At 36.9% G+C, this 19,651-nt stretch overlaps 1 protein-coding gene across 1 annotated transcript in view; it reads right to left on the bottom strand.

Annotated features, from left to right (window-relative positions):
- The window catches only part of NOL4 (nucleolar protein 4), a 77,782-nt gene that overhangs the window by 28,808 nt on the left and 29,323 nt on the right, over positions 1 to 19,651 (bottom strand). Inside the window, exons 3-5 of the mRNA XM_009081941.1 lie at positions 18,216 to 18,395; positions 17,276 to 17,467; positions 4,788 to 4,901 (exon numbers count right to left, since the gene is read on the bottom strand). Of these exons, the coding sequence (XP_009080189.1) occupies positions 4,788 to 4,901; positions 17,276 to 17,467; positions 18,216 to 18,395 (486 nt within the window). The remainder of the gene's footprint in view (positions 1 to 4,787; positions 4,902 to 17,275; positions 17,468 to 18,215; positions 18,396 to 19,651) is intronic.

Here is a 19,651-nt window from a genome sequence, read left to right as displayed (position 1 = left end):
TCCCTATCATTCTTAGGTGCTTTTCCAAGGAAAGATTTCACTGTTTCATCCTCCTTAGGAAAACTAAAGAGGCAAGTCCTCTCACATACTGATGTATATAAACTACTATTTCCTCTTAGATCTTACCTTGAAGAGTTTCCAGGGGTCTTTTTGATTTCAAACAGGACAGTAACAACACTTATTCACCGCCACCTTCCACAGAATACCATAGCCCAGTACCGCTCCAGGCTCATCTATGGTGAGGTTTTATAAAAACTACAGCATGCACATACCTGTTCAGAAGAAGACACTGACAACGGTTGAGCTTTTAAAATGAAACTTCCATTTCTGCGATCAACAAGTAGAGCCACATTACTGAGACCTCTACAGTGCATAAAGCAGGCATCCCACTGGGCAGCAAACCCTCTGTTCACTGCCCGGGACAGTAATGACAAGATGACTTTTCCTAGATTTTTCTACTTATTTTACCATTCTTCTTTTGCCAAACCAAGACACAATTTGTTTGTAAAGTGAAGGACACCACCAAAGAAGTCATCCTGATCACCATATGTAATGAATACAAGTGAAGAGGGCCGTATTTTAGCTCTACTTAATTTGTTTCATGACTCGCTTGTTGACTGTAGTTCAGAACCTCCTCAGTGGAACTGCTTCATACCAAATATTGCTAGAGATGGAATAAGGATCTTGAAGGATTATCCCAGAAGAACATCCAAAGATATCACTCAGGAGCACAGGAAATCTTAAGGATTCAGATAATGCCTCTTCTATCTTTGATTGAAGCAAGTCATGGAAGGTTGATCCAATTATTAGTTCTACATTTTTCGGCAACCGTGATTTAAAAAAGTCCTTACAATTCAAGAGAGTTACTCTTTTTCAGTATCCAGACTCAGCAGAGGTGATCTGGAGAGCAATACAAAAGCTCTGAATTGCCTCTGTATCTACTGTCTGATCTGGGGTGGGAAAGATCAACCAAATCCAGCCCAGTGTCACAAGCATTTCACTGTTTGGCAGTCCACCAGTAAACCTATACAATTTCAATATATAAATCTATAAAATTTGTGCAAGGAATAAATTATTTTTAGTACCAGGCAGGATTAAAAAGTGGAAGTGACAGAACTCTTCAGCTGGGTAATAGGTATCAAATATATAACTCCTCAGCACTTAAGCTTCTGGCCAACCACACAGTGCTTGATCTCAAGATAATGAAAATGCACTGAAGCTTAAGAGAGCACTTGAGTAACATCTAACATGGTCAGACAGCCAAAGCATTATAGTCCAAGCTACCATGACCTAGTAAACACATTTATATTCTTTACAGAGAATTCTCACAAACTGACAATGCTTTTATTGTTGCAGTTCCCAAAAACTATGGGAAGTTACCAGTCTCCTGACAAGACCACATTGATTTTCCGATTATGAAATACATTACTGCCATGAAAAAAAAAAGTGTTGAAAATAAGTAAATGATGCCAGTGAGAGCAGTTTTCATTAACATAATTATGAAATAGGATTTTTACATGCAGAAATTTTCAGCCTTGACTTAGGAAGCAGAAATAGCACATGGATGGAATTTAAAATTTACAGGTTGAAGGATGGCTTCTTCCTGTTTCAGACTTAATTTTATCACACTTAACACTTGCAGCTACCAGAAATACTCCTAGAAAGTAATTCCTAAGATGCAGTGTTTGTGTATGCACAGACACACACACAAACTTTGGAGAGGTTTCTTCTGAAGAGATAACAAATGTGTGTACAGGATCATTGGTATATAAAGCCAATCCTTCATGTTTATTACTTGTGAAAGAACCAGCTAATACTCATGAGCACAGCCAACACTATCTGTTCAAAAGAAAAAAACGAGCACTTAGAAGTTTCCATAGTTTTGGCTTTTAAGCTGTTTCTTTTTGCTGAGCAGTAATCGAGATGGTTTTTTATCAAACCACCGTTAACATTGTAGGCAAAAACCTACTTAGTTTGGAAATTCATATTATTTTACCAAAGTACAGACTTTCAGTAGGAACATACATGCAACATGTTGAGAATTCCTGATCAAGGGCTGTGCTGTGCCAGAGAGAGGAGAAATGGAGAAGAAGAGGAAAGAGCATAAACAAGGCAAGAAAAGGAGTTCAGGAAGCTGCTGAAGTTTTGTCTTAGTTTCAGGACTGAGCATAACAGTAATTGTGTTCTTAATACATGCACATTTTATGAGTAGTATCCTGAAAAAGGTGGTGGTGGGAATGTGGGAATGCAAATTACATCTCAATTTCAGGCAGATCGCCCCTCTAGAGAATAAAAAGGCAGAACTTCACCATACTGCATGCAAGAATAAAGCAACTCTAGTGCAATGCTTCCATTCAGCTCTGAAGGGAAGTACCAAATGAGTGCTCTTGCCAGATCCACTAAACAATCTAACTTCCGGGACTGTCTAATGCTTGTCCTCCATTAGAAGATCTCTTGATATAATGTATGAAGTAATTTTCATCATTCAAATATTATTTCCCCTTTCCTCCTCCCAAATTTTCACTGAAAACTCCTCAAAGCTCGAGTGTACCCATTGGCATAATGCCCAATTTCTAAAATTTATTTTAAAGCTCTGGAACAGTAAAACAACATCTTGAACTTAACTTTTCCAACAAAAAAATCCAGCAAAAATATTTCATTTTAGACATATGTAAGAAAAGTAAAGGAAATGTAACAGTAAGTTAAAAGAAAAAAATAGGAAGAGGAGAACAATAGAACCCCCTTACCTAGAAGTCACACTCCATGGATGTGAGGACACAGGTCCAGTTCTCATCTCAGCACATAAACTGAGCACACTAGTGTGCATTAAATACCCCACTCATAAATATTCTGGAATGCTTTGCTCTCAGCCTAATTTGTTAATGTCACATACATGGAATAAAATATTAAATTTCAGTAGAACTGGGTCTAGAAGCAAGGTTTTCTACACAACTCTGCCACCCTGCAGGGTAAACTTCTCACCATAAGTTTTATGAAACTACCTAACAGACATTGCCATTTTTTTTCCAGCCATAACTATTTGGCATATCTATTCTGAAGTCACAAACAGTTTTGCAAGCACCAAAGCTACACCAACCCAGCTAATTTACTGCTTGCTGAATCAAACAGCTAGTGCTATTTACAACTGTCTCCACAGTGTTCCCAGAACTCACTGCCAAAAGAGGGGAAGAGCTGAAGGAAGCAGAACCTAACACCTGCTCTTCATAGGTAGCTTTGCTACTTTAACATCACAGTTGTAATTAAGGTGATCAGTTTGGAGACATTCTGACTATAGATGTTTAATTCTGTAATGAAAAGTAAAGAAATGCCTCTCACACCGATGCTGTTACCAAATCCTTCTATGATAGTAATACCACAAATAGAAGAAACAAATTCCTATAAATATGCTTTTTGAGTTCTGACTACAGTTTAAAAACTGGGGTTTTGTTTCAACAGCTCTCTGGCTCCCTGGAGAGTATTATGGGATTCTCATTTAAACAACTTGAAAACTCTGCCTCACCCTGGCTGGACCAAGGAATTAAGCCATTAGTTTTTTGCAATGAAAGTAACTGATGTTTGCATGAGTCATTTTTTGTTTTCCTTGGGGTAAGCATATTGGCTTTGTAGCTTTTTTTTTTATTACTGAAAAATCAGAGAGCAAAGGAGAGAATATAAAACCTGCATAATCTGAATGAGCACTGCCTCTAATCTAAGCTATACATAATATTACAGTGCTTTGGCATCCCATGTGATTTGTAAATCTTAAGGCAAATATAGCACAATAAAGAAAATACTAGCAAAAAGTGTAACAGCAAACAGAAACAGCAATATACGCTCCAGACCCTAAACTATCACTGTTATAAGGATAGGAGTAGGAATCCTCTGTAAGTTAGGGCATGACCTGAAAGAACTCACTGAACTATGCATAAAAGGAAAATGTTCTTTTTTAAAATGTTCTGTTCCACAAAAAAATCAGTTTCATCTACCATGACAGAAGCATATTTTGGAACTACTGAGATATTGCTGAGATTTTACTTAGTTACAATCATGAAGGGAAATAAAGCATAATAGCCTTTGCAATAAGAATGTTAGACAGTCACTGTATCTGTGGAGCAAATAAATAATCAAAGCCTGGAATGAGCTACTAATTGGATTTTTAAAAACTGAGAGAAAATACCAATTCTCAGAAAATTAAAAATAATAAAATCCTAACCTGCACTATAAAAGGTGCATAATCAACATAAGAAAAAAATACATGAGCTTTAAAAACTCGTAAGTTAATTGACAGCATTTTGTAATATATCACAATAACTTTTCTGTTTCAGGCAAATAGGCATTTTCAGAAACTTGCACTATTTCACCCTCTATTTACAAATGCATACACGTTTTGAAAGAGAGTATGTGCACAGATAAATACACTGAGTCATAGATACATGCACCATTTCTGTTATCTATGTAAATTGTATATGCTGTATGTTCTGTTTCTTTTATCCTGGTATACAGATTACACATTATGCTCTCAAAATCTACAATGGCTAGAAAGTCAATATACAGCTTTATCCAGCTGGACATCAGAAATATATTAGACACCCTCACACAGCTTATGTAAATATAGACAAAGACATGCTTGTGTATTCATTTTCAAAACTACAGCTTTTGTATTTTAATAATTCTTGCTAGCAAGAAACATAAAAGGGACTGCACCACCCTTCTGCATGGCATCCTATGTAAATGAGTCCAGTGCATTTATAAATATGGATGTGGCAGACCCCCAAACAACACAGTACCTGCTGTCTATCCAACCGCATCCTTTTTGCAGCATTTCTGCTTTCACTCTCACAGGCGGAAGCCAGGATACTCTCTGCAACTGCTGAAGTAAGGTGTGAGGGAATAGGTCGTGACTATGAGAGAAAAAAAGAAACACAGAAATTATTTCTAGTATAATCCACGATATCCTTCTTTCAAAGCACACCATACCATCACCTAGGCAGGAAAGTCCGCTCATTGAAATGCAGTTTATACCAACAAAACAGGGAAATGGAACTTGCAAAGATGAAAAATGAAACTAGTTAGATGTTAAAGCTGCAGCTGATCCAGAGATCCACGAGAAGCCCTTTCCCCCCACAGCTCTATTGTCCAGTGTGTTTAGTCTGGCTCATTAAGCTGTACTTTGAACAGACAGTGGCATATTCTCTGCGTTCCAGCAGCACCCTGGCCGTCTGATTCTTGTTAAGAAAACTGAAAGGCTTTTTATCCTGTACAGCATGTGACAGAGATGAGTAGTGTTTTTTTATAGTCATAAAAAAAAAAAACCAAACAAAAAACCCCAAGTGATAGGGTTGAAACATCACTCAAAACCTAACAGATTGTCAGAACATTTCAGAGCAGCCTCAATCTGTAGTATATGAATATTTGCATTCCTTGCTGCGACATGACTGATGTGATTAAAATGACTTTAGAAAAAAGTCTGTTTTTCTTCTGATAATGCCAGCCTTCCAACACTCCAGATATTTTGTGGTTCAACTAGATATGGTTCATTTTTCTGATTCAAAACTTCTCATTACTAATTTCACAGCATTTACACATTTTAGGTTAAAGGTGTGGTAAATCCCCAAAAAACAAGAGCATGTTAAGTTCTCTTTTTTAGCTTCATTGTTGATGATGAACTCCAATATGATGCTCCCTACCATTTCTTTAGGAAGAATATTTACACACCTTTTTTCTCCTGATTACATGCAAAACAATCTCTCTGAAAGATGACGTTCACAATAATCTTCTTCATTAATATACAGAGATAGATCAGAACTACCAAGAAAATAAAGAAAAGGGAGATAATAACAGAGATACTGATATACATATAAGCCCATTACAGAGACTGCAATTAATTGAACCCAGTTCTGAACTTCCACAAATTTTCAAAGCTTCACTGAACTCAAAAGTACTATGCAAATTTTTATCTACTGAGGAAGTAGCCATGTGTGGGGGGGTTTGAATGTGGTTTTTTGTTTGATGGTGGTTTTTTGGATGCTTTTTTCTTCTTTTTTTTTTTGTAGAATTTTAATTTCTCACTCCCAAAAACATAGATGTGAACCTGCTGTGATATGTCACACAAAGTTTGGGGAGCAAATTTTGAAGTATTCCCATTCAGTTCCTAGACAACCTTAGACCAGAGTTATTATATTAGCTCAACTGAGTTTATGACTTTCATAACATTCCAGAAACTGAGGAGCCAACCATTATTAATATTACATTTTTACCTTTAAAAATTAAAGTCCATTTATTGACTTTGAATGTGCTCTGCAGAATGCCAATTTTTAATCTGACACTGTACTTTCTCTAATGCATAGGGCTGCAGTCTGTCTGGGACCAGAAGCTGAACTAGCTTTTAGAAATAGACAGGGATTTATGGGTCTCCCTCACTGGTGCAATAGGCTTATTTCTTCCTACTCATACAAGAAGAAGCTCTCTGGCATCAGCATAAGAGCTGTGCAAGACAACCAGAGGCTGTAATACCACAATAAAACATACTTGGATTGATTTGACAGAACAAACTATTGAACCTATTTCCAGTTTTTGAAAATAAATCAGTCTAAGAGATGACAGACACTGATGTAAACCCTGGTGTCATTAGGGGAGTTAGCATTACATACAGCACAAGCAGACACCTTCCTCAGAGCTCCAGAGGAGGGAGTAAGTCTTTAGGGAAGCTTTTCACTGACAAAGCATTATATTTATTATTCTGCCTCCCTGGATTAATGATGTTACTCTGAATTTATTATTGCATGACAATAGATCCCTCTCTGTGCCCAAGTATCACCAAGTACATGCCACTGGTTTGTGTCTGTTTAAGGTACACTGACTATGTTGGCTGTGTAGAAGTTTCAGTGTGGTCCTGTGGCAGTGGCCACACAATGACATTGTTAACTCCTCCAGATCAGGTCTTCAGCTAAACCTAGAACTATACCTATACATAAACAGACTTTTAGAAGGTGATATATTAGCCAAAAAACTAATGTTCTGACCAAAATGTAGAATGAACACAACTTCCCTCAGCTTATTTTTTTATGGGAGAAAATAGGTTTATTGAAATGCTTTATGAAATAAAAAATGAAGAGTTACCATAAAAATTAAGCAGATATCTTTTCTCTGAAAGGAGTGCAGTGGTTATGTGCTCACTGTTGAAATACTGAACTCAAGTTAGCACCTGCAAAAAGAGGAAATCTCCAGATAATGGAGTATCTTCCTCTTGAAATATGTGTAAACCCATAATTTTTCTCACTTACCACTGCAGCTGGCTGTTGATATGTTCATGTCAAGAACTATCTAGACTGAACCTTAGGGAAAATGTAATGAATGCATGGCTGAGTCACCTGGGGAGTAAAGTACAGTAACAACACACAGGAGAAAACTCATCAGATTAAGACTGAGGCTCTATCAGCAGAGCACTAGCCTGGCATTGACTGAGAAGATGAACACAGTCCTCTGTCACTAAGAGCAGAGCTGTTAAAAAGCAGGTTTCTGTACCATGAAATTCCATATCTGTAAATTGTCAAAAAGATCAATTTCGAAAAGCCTTGCCTAAGGAAAAATTGCTTTTCAATAACAACTTCTAAAACAATGTTTTTAGACAAACTGAATTCATATCTCCATCCTCTAAGCTCAGAGGCCCCTCCTGGGTTAGCTTAACTTCCTCCTCTTCTATACTTCTGATCATTCATGATCACTGTCATGACAACAGCTATAAAACCATTTCTGTAAGAAGCTCAAGCATCCCAGTCCTTGTTGGGTTCTGAACATCTCTTATCTCCTGATCTGAGGGTGAGTCATGACAAAAGCAACATCACTCAATACGGCAGAATGGAGCCTGCAGATCTCAGCCAAACCAGCATCTTGTAAGCTTCCAGGCTACCCTCTGCAGAGCTGAGAGCTGTGCTGGTTCCTGCATGTTTGGGACTACAGCAGGAAATGTGGGAGCCAAGGAGACCTTATTTCCACGGGTTCCCAGGCTTCCCCCACAATCTCTGGATCCACAACCTGCTCACTGAACTAGCAAGAAAACAGGTTTCATTTTCTGGGAGTATGTCAAAACAGAAAACCCATGACAAACTAAAATTTCTTAAAGGGAAAAAAAAAAAGCCATTATCAAAAAACTCCCAGAATACACCTAGTGTTGCTTGATACATAACATTCACAGCCTTGGTCTGGTACTCTGTTCACTTCACAGTGATGCAAAGCAGGAAATTACTCTACTGGAGCTACCCATGTGTAAAACAACAGAAAAGAAGCAAGCTTCTAAACCTTAGTCTACCAAAACAAGCAATTCACATGGCAAAATTAGAAGTCAGGATAACATTTTTGGCATTTTGAACCAATGACAGATAGAAGAGATGCATCTGAAAATTTTATAGTAACTTTCAGGTGAAGACATGAAAAAAACTTCGAAGGAACCTGGTGAACAGCATAATACAGACCTTCTGAGAAGACTATATGCCTCTGTCCATCACACAACAGAAGTATAAAGAATTGCATTGTATTTGCTTGGAAACATGATCCTGCTTGTGACTGCACTAAAACAGCAGTCACATTTAGAACACGTTGGGGTTTGGTTTTTCACATCTCTTCAGTTGACACACAACTAACATTCAGCCTCTAACATGATGTAGGCAAAGAGCATTTTGACAAAACATGTAAAGAAAAGCTTTTAGATTGCATGTGCACATGGATGCCTCCATTTATAGCATCTTTTGAAGTGACTGTCATTCAGGAATTGATTGGAATTCTCTCAGTAGTCCATGGGAGATGACCAACCACCTCCAATCATCATATTTGAAACTGCATTTCAAGGTAATTTAAACCTGAGTTTTGAGGCCACCACAGAGCCTGTAGATGACAACAAAGAAAAATGCAACATGTACACTTAACCACCATACTGGACAGGCACTTTTGCATGATTTTATGAGAAATAATTTTTTGTGCAAATTGATATGAAGACTTTATACTTTCATCCCTTTTTCTCTTTCTGAAGAGTGTACGAATCACTGACAGATATACTTTTGCAGGTTGCTTAATGAAAAATCAAATTAGTCAATACTTTTTTGTAGTCTAATAACTGCTGATCTGCTTTAAAGTATGTGAAACCTAATGAAGACCCTTCCATGGCTTTGGTGGTCTTTAGATCTGTCTCTCAACATTCAAAGCATCTTACAGCAAGCCTTTCTGGAGCAGTCCTGCAAGGTTGCTCAATTTTTAGCCATTGAAATCAGAAATCTTTGGCCCAGATTCTATAAAATTTAGCTCTGTTAGTATAATCTCTAACTCCTTAACAAAGAAGAGACTAACATGTTCAATATGCTGTAAACCACCCATTTTCAGTACACCAACTGTATACAGTATCATCAAGCCTTCTGTTCAAAGCCAAGTACCTTTGCAGTATCTTCATGGGAAATATTAAATACCCTTTCTGGTATATTCAAACAATTCCTATATTTCTATATGGAATCTAAAAAATCTGCTATGTTCTAATTTCAAATGTACATTTTTTTGGTATAAATCTACTAATTATTGATATAATAAATGGATTATATTTCAGTCTGAATCACTAGGAGCAGCATATTCACCAAAGAGAATTTTGCAATTTGCTGTACATGCTGTTCCTAATGTTATTAGAGATCTGTTGTCTCTAAAGTCACTACTGTGGGAATTTGATGAGATCCAGTGTAAATAAAAGCCAAAGTTATTACGCAGAAGTTTGGTCTGCATCCTCTTACACATGTTGCACCAGTCTGACTCAGTTCTGAAAAAATTCTGCTGTTATGTCAGATAATGGGCACACATGTACACCTGCTAAAATGCCAAATGCTATAAGCTGATGTGTGCAGAAATACTACCTTATAGTTTAGGCCAATTAACACTGAAAATTAAATCTTTCCGTATAAGATAATTGCAAGCACAAAAACATATGAATCACTTAATTTTGTTCATAGAGACCTTAATATAAATTACAGAATCACATAATCATTCAGGTTGGAAAAGACCTTTAAGATCATCAACTCCAACCATTAACCCAGCACTGCCATGATACCATGTCCCCAGGTGCCATCAGGGATGGTGACTCCACTGCTTCCCTGGGCAGCCTGTTCCAATGCTTAATAAACTTCTTAGTGAAGAAATTTTTCCTAACAGCCAATTTCAACCTGCCCTGGCACAAGTTGAGGTCATTTCCTTTTCTCTTAATGCTTACTACTTGAGAGATGGTGTATGAATTCTAATATAAATGTATGAATGTGAAAATATTTTGACTATTACTCAAACTTTTTAAAAAAAATTTTCAAATTTTCCAAAGTGATTTGGCATCCAAAAATGAAGACAAATGCCTAAGATGCCTCACTGACAGTAGCCAAGTTTTTCTAGATGTACCACTAAGCACTTTGCGTGTTGGACTCCCAACGACTGCATAGTCCCTAGTGCTCTCCTGCATGACAGCTTTTGGCTCAGGTATTGCAAGACCAGTTCATTTCCAAAATTAAATACTGCAGATATGGCACAAATCTTTTGTAATAAATTATTAAGATCTAACACAATGTGTTAAAACCCCCAACATATTTGTAACAGTTAACAGGATTTGTAACAATATCTAAATAGCAAGTTTTTATAGAAAACATGCAAAATACTTTACAAGACAGAGAACACTGTACCTTCTAATGAGAGCTTTTACTAAGCACAATGCAGCAGAATGTATGACAGAACTATACTTACACTGCACAGTTCCAAAGAACTCAGAAACCTTTCCACAGAGTACTTTTTAATTTACTGACTGAATGAAGTACGTACTGCACTATATTGGATGTACTTTTATAAGAGTCTCAAACTGGAAGAGGGTAATTTTAGATTGGATATTAGGAAAAAAATTTTTACTGTGAGGGTGGTAAGGCACTGGCACAGGTTACCCTGGGGCATCCATCCGTGGAAGTGTTCAAGGCCAGGCTGGATGGGGCTTTGAGCAACCTGGTCTAATGGAAGGGGTCACTGCCCATGGCAATGGGGTTGGAACTAGGTGATCTTTATGGTCCCTTCCAACCCAAACCATTTTGTCAATCTATATTCTATGAATTGTTAGTACAGAATAGTGAAATATAAACAACTAGACTGGCATTTTAATGCTTGTAGCAGTGCATTTCAGTCTGGGTTTTGATACATTTTGCTCAGTCTTGCAGTCTTGTGAAAAATTCTCAATTGTAACACCCACTAAAGAATTCAACAAAATAACTAGAAATATTTTCCGAAGAGGCTTTAAAAAACATTCAGTGATATTCATATCACTTTTTTAAGTTTTCAGTTTTGAAATGCATTTAACTGAAACATTGCACTTGATTATGGCAGCACCTAAATATATACATATATCTCTTAACATATCCATGTTCCTGCCTAAGGGTTAAGCAAATGACACTTTTCAATCAACCACCATGCTACTGCTGCTGCTGCTGCTACTGTTGTGAGTACATATGGGACCAGGTCCTGCTCTGCTTATTCAAGAGAGCATTTTCAGTGGGGCTAGTGGAAAATTCAAATGACTTATGTGAACAACAACAAACATATCCATCTGACTTTATCCACCTAAAACTCAAGTATTTTGTCCAAGGTAGTCATCAAGGCTTCTTTTTTTTTTTTGTTGAAAAGACAGGTATCTCCAGAGGTTGATTCATGAGACAGCTGGGGATGAACCTCTCTGGACTCATTCATCTGAGTGCTTCACTGATTGCTGATGGAGCCAAAGTCACTTAATTTCTCTAACAAATTTAGGCAAGATTGCCACTGTCCCAGATTTATCTGGTATATGAGAGTGACAGAGAACTCCAGGAATTATTTTGCTGACCTATCTGCTTCAGAGTCAGGTGAGGATTGTACTGGACACTCTGATAGCAGTTTACTAGCAAAACTACAGAGGACTAGGAAAAACTGAGTCTGATTTAACACCATTTCCTGTTTCCTCTAAACTAATACACTGAACTAGCTCCCTACCCTTAAACTATTGGCATAAGCCAGTTTATCAAGTAACGTTGCAGCAGAGGTCTTAAACTAAATCAGAATCACAGCATAAAAAAAGCTGAAATATTTACTACTTTTTTTTTTCTGATTTCAGCCTTGCAAGTAATCAGGGTGAACATTCTTTTATCCCATTCATTTTTGGCAATAAAAAAGGGTTTATTTCTACATCAGAATTTATGGCCTTTTTGGAGGGGATTATTTGTCTTCTAAATTCAATAAAAATTTGAAACAAATGTCAAAATTGCATTTCTATCCTAACCACTTTCACAGAATGTGAAGAACTAAGTGCTATCAGGTTGTTATGGACTTCTAATTTTTTACTTTAATTCTTTTTCCAAATACCATGCCTTTGTCAAAGCAAACTTCTTCACATTTTCCAAGGTTAATGGAAAAAGTGTAACTTCTTCTGCCACTCACTTTTCCAAAATTGCTTATATTTGCAGAAGTTATTGAAAAGCAGAAGGTATCTGAGACAGATTTAAAAGGCAGTTCTTAAAAATCACATGAGTATTAACTGTTTTGTGGTGAAAAAAATACTTAGGAGCTTTAGGGAAACTCTAAAATATTTTTTCAAGAATACATGAGACCTAATAGTATCAGTCAAAGTTTGTCAGAGAGTAGCTTTGCGTTTTTTCAACCAGGTTGCCCACATGACTTCCATAAGCTAACTTCTCTCAAACAAGGATGAGATGCTTAGAAAGGAAAGTGACCAAGCTTGAGGATACAGTACAAAGCAACAACTCTACTATTATTTGTAGATTTCCATTTAACTGTTCTTGTGATAAATTTCTTATTGCTTCCCATCTTGTTAATCAATTAGGTATGCATCCCTGGAGCCGCAGACCCTCATCTTCCTGAAAATGCTTATGACCTTTCCAGACACAAAAAGCCTGGAGGACTGAAAACCCATGTGACTGCAAGGGCAGCTGGACTCTTCAGCACTCAAATCAGTAAATACTGAAATCTTCCTTTCTCTAAAGCTAAAACTTATAAACAGAACCTAGATACCTATCCTGAGTCATCTCAATGGGGCAGATTTCAGAAAACATGTCCCCTTCTGTAAACCAGTCCCCACCAAACTCGCTCAATCACGGTACAAAAGTATGCCAAGCCACTAGATGCGTTCAAAACACCCTGATCAACGTAAGTAGAGTTGCAAATGGTTAAAACACCTCTTACAGCCAACCAAATGTCAGACACAGAGCTTAATTATTTGTTATTGAGGCTGGCGATAAGACAGAAGGAGCAGGGATGAACAACACTGGGATCTAAATGAGAAACAGCATTTAGGCATAGTGTGACTCTTCCCTGACACATCCAAACATGACTTTGGACAATGAAAAGCATTTATGACTAGCTTTTTCTCTCCAATACAAAAGAAGGCTTTGCTCTTTGATACTATTGCTTTTTATTACAGTAGTACCAAGGAAGGAGGGTTTACTTTTGCTTAAACTAAAGGAAGAATCTCTTTGTGAATGAGAGGTCAAAATCTTGCTCTTGCATTGGGATGCACACAGAAAAAAAGGCATAACTGTGAAAAAGATACTGCAAGATGCAGTGTCAAACTGAATGCAGTGAGATTGATGATAGGAGATCCTGAAGATGGGAGGAAGCAGACAGTAATAAGAAAATGTAACTATGATCTCAACTCAACCTCACTCAATTATTTCTAGCATCTAAAGTTTTTCTGGACTATGACTAAATATATCCTCAGCAGCTGTATACTAATTTCTTTTCTTAATTGGCATTTCTCTCTAGATACAGAGGCTGGGACAAGTCTAAAGGTAGGATTTTAAAAACAGTAGTGAAACAGGTCATCTGGCCATTTCAGGGAGAAAATTCCTCTTGCATGGCACAGAGGCATCACAAAATACCTAATGTATATACAGGAATTCTCATTGCTATCAGTCCTTGAGAAAGAGGCAATAATTTTTTTTCTCTTTTGTTTATGGGCTAATGAAGAAAACAGAGAAAGGATTTCTTTAAGAACATCAAGAGCTCCTTAAGGTTCACAAAGTACCACAGCACAGCGCAGATATAAGCACAATCTAAAATCCCATCTAAAAGCCAGTGATTTCAGGACTTGACAAACTTCCCTCCCAATGAAAGATTCTGAGCAAGATCATAGGATTTAGTAAAAGAGCGTTCTCAGAGTCCAGTAGCAAGAGACAATGGGAAAAGAAAAACAATCTTGCGATTAATTAATGAGAAAAACTTAGACAGTGCCTTATGGAGGGATATACTTGTGTCAGAATGAAAATGGCACAATTACAAGCTGAGCAGCCAAATGGGCAAAGAATTTCCAGTTTTAGAAAGGGAACTTCTCAAAGGCATATTTATAAGAAGAGACATGCAAGCTGCCTCGGAGTCCACAGGAAACTATTTGTCATTATCAGAAGCAGAATAACTATAAACAAACTCTTAAAAATATTAATACTAAGAACCATGTTAATTAACAATATGAACACTCATGATACTGAGCCTTTTTTCACTGCCTCAAAGCTAGAACTGACCTGTTATGCAGCAAGAACTGTCGTTTGGATTACAGATGGCAAATAACTGATAGAAGCAAGCTTCAGGCATGCTTTTTCATCTTTACCAAGTAGTTTTACACTCATTTAACTCAGTGTTTACATTTTCTCTCACTTTACCATATGATGCTGTACATAGCTACACTGTTCCATACACAGCCTGAATTGTCGTATGCCATAAGAGAATATTCTCTTTTTCTCGTGCAACTAGGTGCTTAAAATGTAGCATTTTGAACCTGAACAAAATGAAAAACTTATACTTAATATGTCTATAGCAAAAGACATCTCCTGTGGAGATTATTATCTGAAATCTCATTTAATATAACAGTGGTACTAGTATTACTGCTGAGCAGACCATTACCCCAGTTTGCTGCATTTGAGGGTAGTCCCTTATTCAAATCAACACCATCATGTCCCTTCATGATTGTTTGGAACAAATGTTATGATCCAGACAAAGTGATTCTTCTCCATTGTCAAAATGGTAAGTACATATAAAACAACCGTGCATCCAAACGCCTCTGTCCATGGTAGCATTTTACAAAACTGCTTGTAATCAAGAAATGTTGAAACAGTAACTTAGAAATCAGAAAATCATTTAAAACAACAAAGGGATACATATTCAATTTCAGCATTATTCAAGACATAAACATAAAACGCTACTTATTCTCTTGGAAGTTAATGGGAGCTCCTCCAGAGACTTTGGATAGACTTTGGCCTGTGTTCCTACCTGCAAATAGGGACACAGGACAGATATCCCTTCAGGCCCAAGAGGGCTGCAATCTTTGGCATGAGCTCCAGTGCCTTGTCACTTCCGTTCATGGGCAGAAAAGTCAATGTTTTAGAGGGTAATTTGTTTGTTTAAAAGGAAATGAAGCCAATCAGAACCTGTCATTAAACATTATAAAATCAGGAAATATTTCTTAACTACAAAGATTGCCTATTTGGATCATGTTCCTGGTCATCTCTGCTCCTTTTCCCCTCCCAGGAATAAATTTTATCCTGCAACCTTTATTCATAAGAAAGTACCATACGCAAATGTGCACTGAAGTCAAGCCAACCTAGCTCTTACAGGTCAAACTGTAGCCCCTTGTTCATATTGCAAAACAGTTGCACAAGTCTTTCAGATGACAAAAAATGAGTCAGTTTACGTAACTGCTCATCAGTGTGCATAACGACAGTAATAAAGCCATAAATTGGAACAGTGAGGAGACTTGCTAGCATTGGCTAATTTTCTAAGTATTTTCAATTGAAAGCACGGCAAAATAAAAATATTTGGCATCCTGAAAGCTGAACTTGATGTTGCTGAATTATTGTCAACCAGAGTGAGTAGAGGCAATTTAATGCTACTTAGTGTATTGTAAAAAATACTTACTTTCTATTTTCCTTCTTTTATTTTGAAATGCTAAACAATCTGACATACACCACCACACTTCTGTCTGTACAGATGTCCTTTATTCTACCTGTCTTGCTTCATCTGAGCTTCCATTGTCCAGAAACAGTGTTATCCCAGTGTTTCAAATAATAAAGCCATGCAGTTGATTAGAATCACAAACACATACAAAAGTTTAGTTTCTGTCTTCCTTTTTGTGTAATCAAATAGTGGTCTTTACCCTAAAAAAAAACCCTGATATTTTGTTCTTATAACTGTCATCTAACACCTTAAACAACATATGAAAATCATAAATATCTGCAAAAACTGCAGGAAAGAGAAAGACAGAGAGAAAGAGAGAAGCAGTAATATTCAATCATCTCCAGAAATTTTTAAATGTAATCAATGGGTTTGCAGATGATTCATTAAAAGAAAAAAATGATATGTTTAATCGCTAAATGATATCTATTTGTAATAATGAGGTGATTTTATTGTCATCTAAAGGCCAGAGAGATAGCTAAGATACATTAAACACAAGGTGTGTAGCTACCTAGTTTCTTCTGACTTCCCTCGGCTTTGGAAATAGAAAATTTTAGAGATAATGAACCTGCCAATTGCTGAGAACCCATTTTTGGGCTGCTGACTAATATTAAAATATCAATGTCTGAAAACACTAACAGTTGTATACCATCAGAATTTTCATGAGTTTTGGTTCAATTATAATTACTAAATCATTGGGATGCTCAAATTCTAAGTTTGATGTCTGTGTTTTACAACCATTTAATGTGTTCTGCACACCTATATATCAACTGAAAGGAGCAACTTTTACTGATAAGTTATATGCTAAAGTGTGCAAGAAAAAACCCAAAGCCAAACCCATTGCCACTGTGATGTTACTTCACTGGACATTTTCTTGGGTATAGCCTTTCTCTAGCAGGATCTGATTTTTACAGAGCTCACAGAAATCCAGTTAGCATAGGCATTTTAGAAAAAAATCCATCTTACTGCAAGACCTTTCCGGGCAAAAATCTGTAACTGCAACTTAGAGTAGTAAATAGTTCTCTATATGTGCCATCATTTGGTTTCCCTTCTTATGCCTTGCTTTGTTCTTCTCTTCCTATAGATCCATACTTTTAAAGCACTTTTAAACCAAAGGGAATAAACTCAGGAAGAATGAAGGAGGAAAAAAGAAACCTCTGACCTGGTATTACCCAAAAAATAAACAAAACAAAACAAAACAAAAGACGCTAAGATGGAAACAAAATAGTGCCATGGATTTACATATGGGGTTTTGATGGAAACTAGGGCTGGGTTTTAAGTCAAAACTCACCATCTCAAAACCACTTCTTTTCATCCGCCTGCAGGACTTGAGGTAAGTACGTATGCGCTTTCTGGCACGCTCTTGATACTCAGGGAATTGTCGCCTGCATGAGTCAATGATAGCCTGGATCTTTTCTTTGGGCTGCTTAGAGATTGGGACCATTCGGTCCAAGTTTTCATCTACAAACAGCCTGACAAACATCTGTTGGCAAGAGGGAGACAGAGGAGATGGGTTTGGAGGGCAGCTCTCTTCTCTTCCTAGCTTCCTGGCTTGATTACTGACAGGGAGACATTTTTTTTCTATCCACTGAAGAGTTTGTAATGGGAAGCCAGAAATATTAAGCAAACAGTACTTTAAAGGGTTATTTGGGGGGGAAGGGGCTGATTAAAAAAATTTAAAAAGACAAGAAAAGAATAGTCTATAGGACACAGAACTTGTGAGATAAACCAGAACAGATTGTGAAAATAGGCACTACTTGAGTTTCATTATTAACAATAAGCTCTGATTGCTAATCATTTTATTGAACTGACTCACATTTTTGCTTTGTCTGAACAATTGCTTGTGTTTTCATGCATAATTATCTACATTGGGAAAGCAATAGAGAACAGCTGACCACCAGAATGGTCTTCTGATAAACTAGCTACAGCCTCTTTCCATTCAACGGGTGAACATGCACATCCACACATCCACACACATACAGTCACTCATGCACACATACAGAACAAAGCTTTGTTTTCCTCACTGGTAAAGATGGCACTCTGCCTTAAAATTCTAAATAAAACACAGTAAATCTGTTGTCTGCTGGCAAGAGTTTAATGTGCATAAAAATAATAATTGAAATAAATCCTGCAAATTAAATTAATGTGCCTTTAATATCATCAAACTTACCCATAAACAACAATGTAAAAGGAATAGAAGAAGTAAACAAGATGAGTGCAAGAGGGCTTACGTTAAAAGCTTTCAGTCGCTCAGCTTCTACCCCATCTGACTCATTAACCTTCTCAGGATCTTCCTGCTCATCATGGTCATCCTCATCCTCATCTCCTCGATTCAGGGACAGATCTTCAGCACCTCTGCCTACACTCTCATTCTTGCCAGAGTCATAGCTTGAATAGCTATGTGCAGGGGACTGAAAACAGAAAAAAAAAAGAATATGCTTGTAAAACTTCACCACGGAAATAAGGCCTTCTTATCAAAAATGCTTGATAAATATTTAAAGAATTCCATGAATTCCTTTTATTCTTTGTTCCACACAAAATACTCCTAATGCTTGTAAGAGGAAACAATTCACAATTATATTCATTTCATGTGAATGTGACCAACTGCAAATTCATTAAATCTACTAACAAATTAATTACCTATGACAATTAACACAAAATCTTTGCCATATAGCCTTATATCACTACCTACAGAAGTTTCTTCCAAATACGCACTTCTTTGTACTAGTCAAGATATAAATATGGGGTAGTTGATTTGCACAAAACTGCAGTGAATTAAAAATTACACATTTTAAAACACAGAGGATTCGATTAGAAAAAAATGATATTCATCCAATGAATATTAAATATCATCAAGAGCTGCAAGAAGTTATTCAAAACATGAAGATGATTATGTTCTAGTTTTACATGCAAAACCCCAGCATGAATTAGGTTTGCTAACGTTTTGAATGCTCTTCTGAGAATCATGTAGTAAAGTCATGTCCTCTTTGCAAACCAGCATTCAGAACTTTCCCTGAGCACACATTCAGATTGCTGGATAAAACAGATGACCACCTCATTCAAGTGTATCCACTTGTAGGACCAAAAGTTTTCCAATTACTACAAGTCAATACTGTGCATTTTTCCTTGCAGTATCAAGCCCTCAGTTACCTGTTTTCACTGCACACACTTCAAACTGCAGACCTTAAAAAAGCATAAGCAATAAAAAGCCTTTTACAACTTGAAATTCCACAACTTAACACTTCAAGATCAAAGCTGTCTCCCAGCCACGCTGAAGTATCAGTGAGTACTTTCACTAGGGCTATCGGAATTATGTTTAGATAATCCAGAGCACATTTTTATTTCAATATTTTAAAGTTGTAATATTTCATTATTTTTCTCTCTTGCTTCAAAGCATACCGTAGTCTGAATCAGAGGCTACCTGATGAACATCACATGCACATCTTTTAGATGTGTCCTGCCTCAATGTCACCAAAAGTCAGAGCATAATGGCTCAATCAAAAATACATTTCAAATACTTAAAATTTCATGTCTTGAGTTACTTCCTAAAATTGTCTTTATTTTACAGTGTTTTCACCAATCACAGACTGTAGCTGAGCAGTGATGTAGAAGGGAAAGACCTACAAAACCATTCATCTTTAAGGCATGTTTCTTGCTTTATATTCTT

The sequence above is a fragment of the Acanthisitta chloris genome, unplaced genomic scaffold (assembly GCF_000695815.1).
Source record: "Acanthisitta chloris isolate BGI_N310 unplaced genomic scaffold, ASM69581v1 scaffold5919, whole genome shotgun sequence".
Lineage (NCBI taxonomy): Eukaryota > Metazoa > Chordata > Aves > Passeriformes > Acanthisittidae > Acanthisitta > Acanthisitta chloris.
This window is presented reverse-complemented; position numbering and strand designations above follow the sequence as displayed.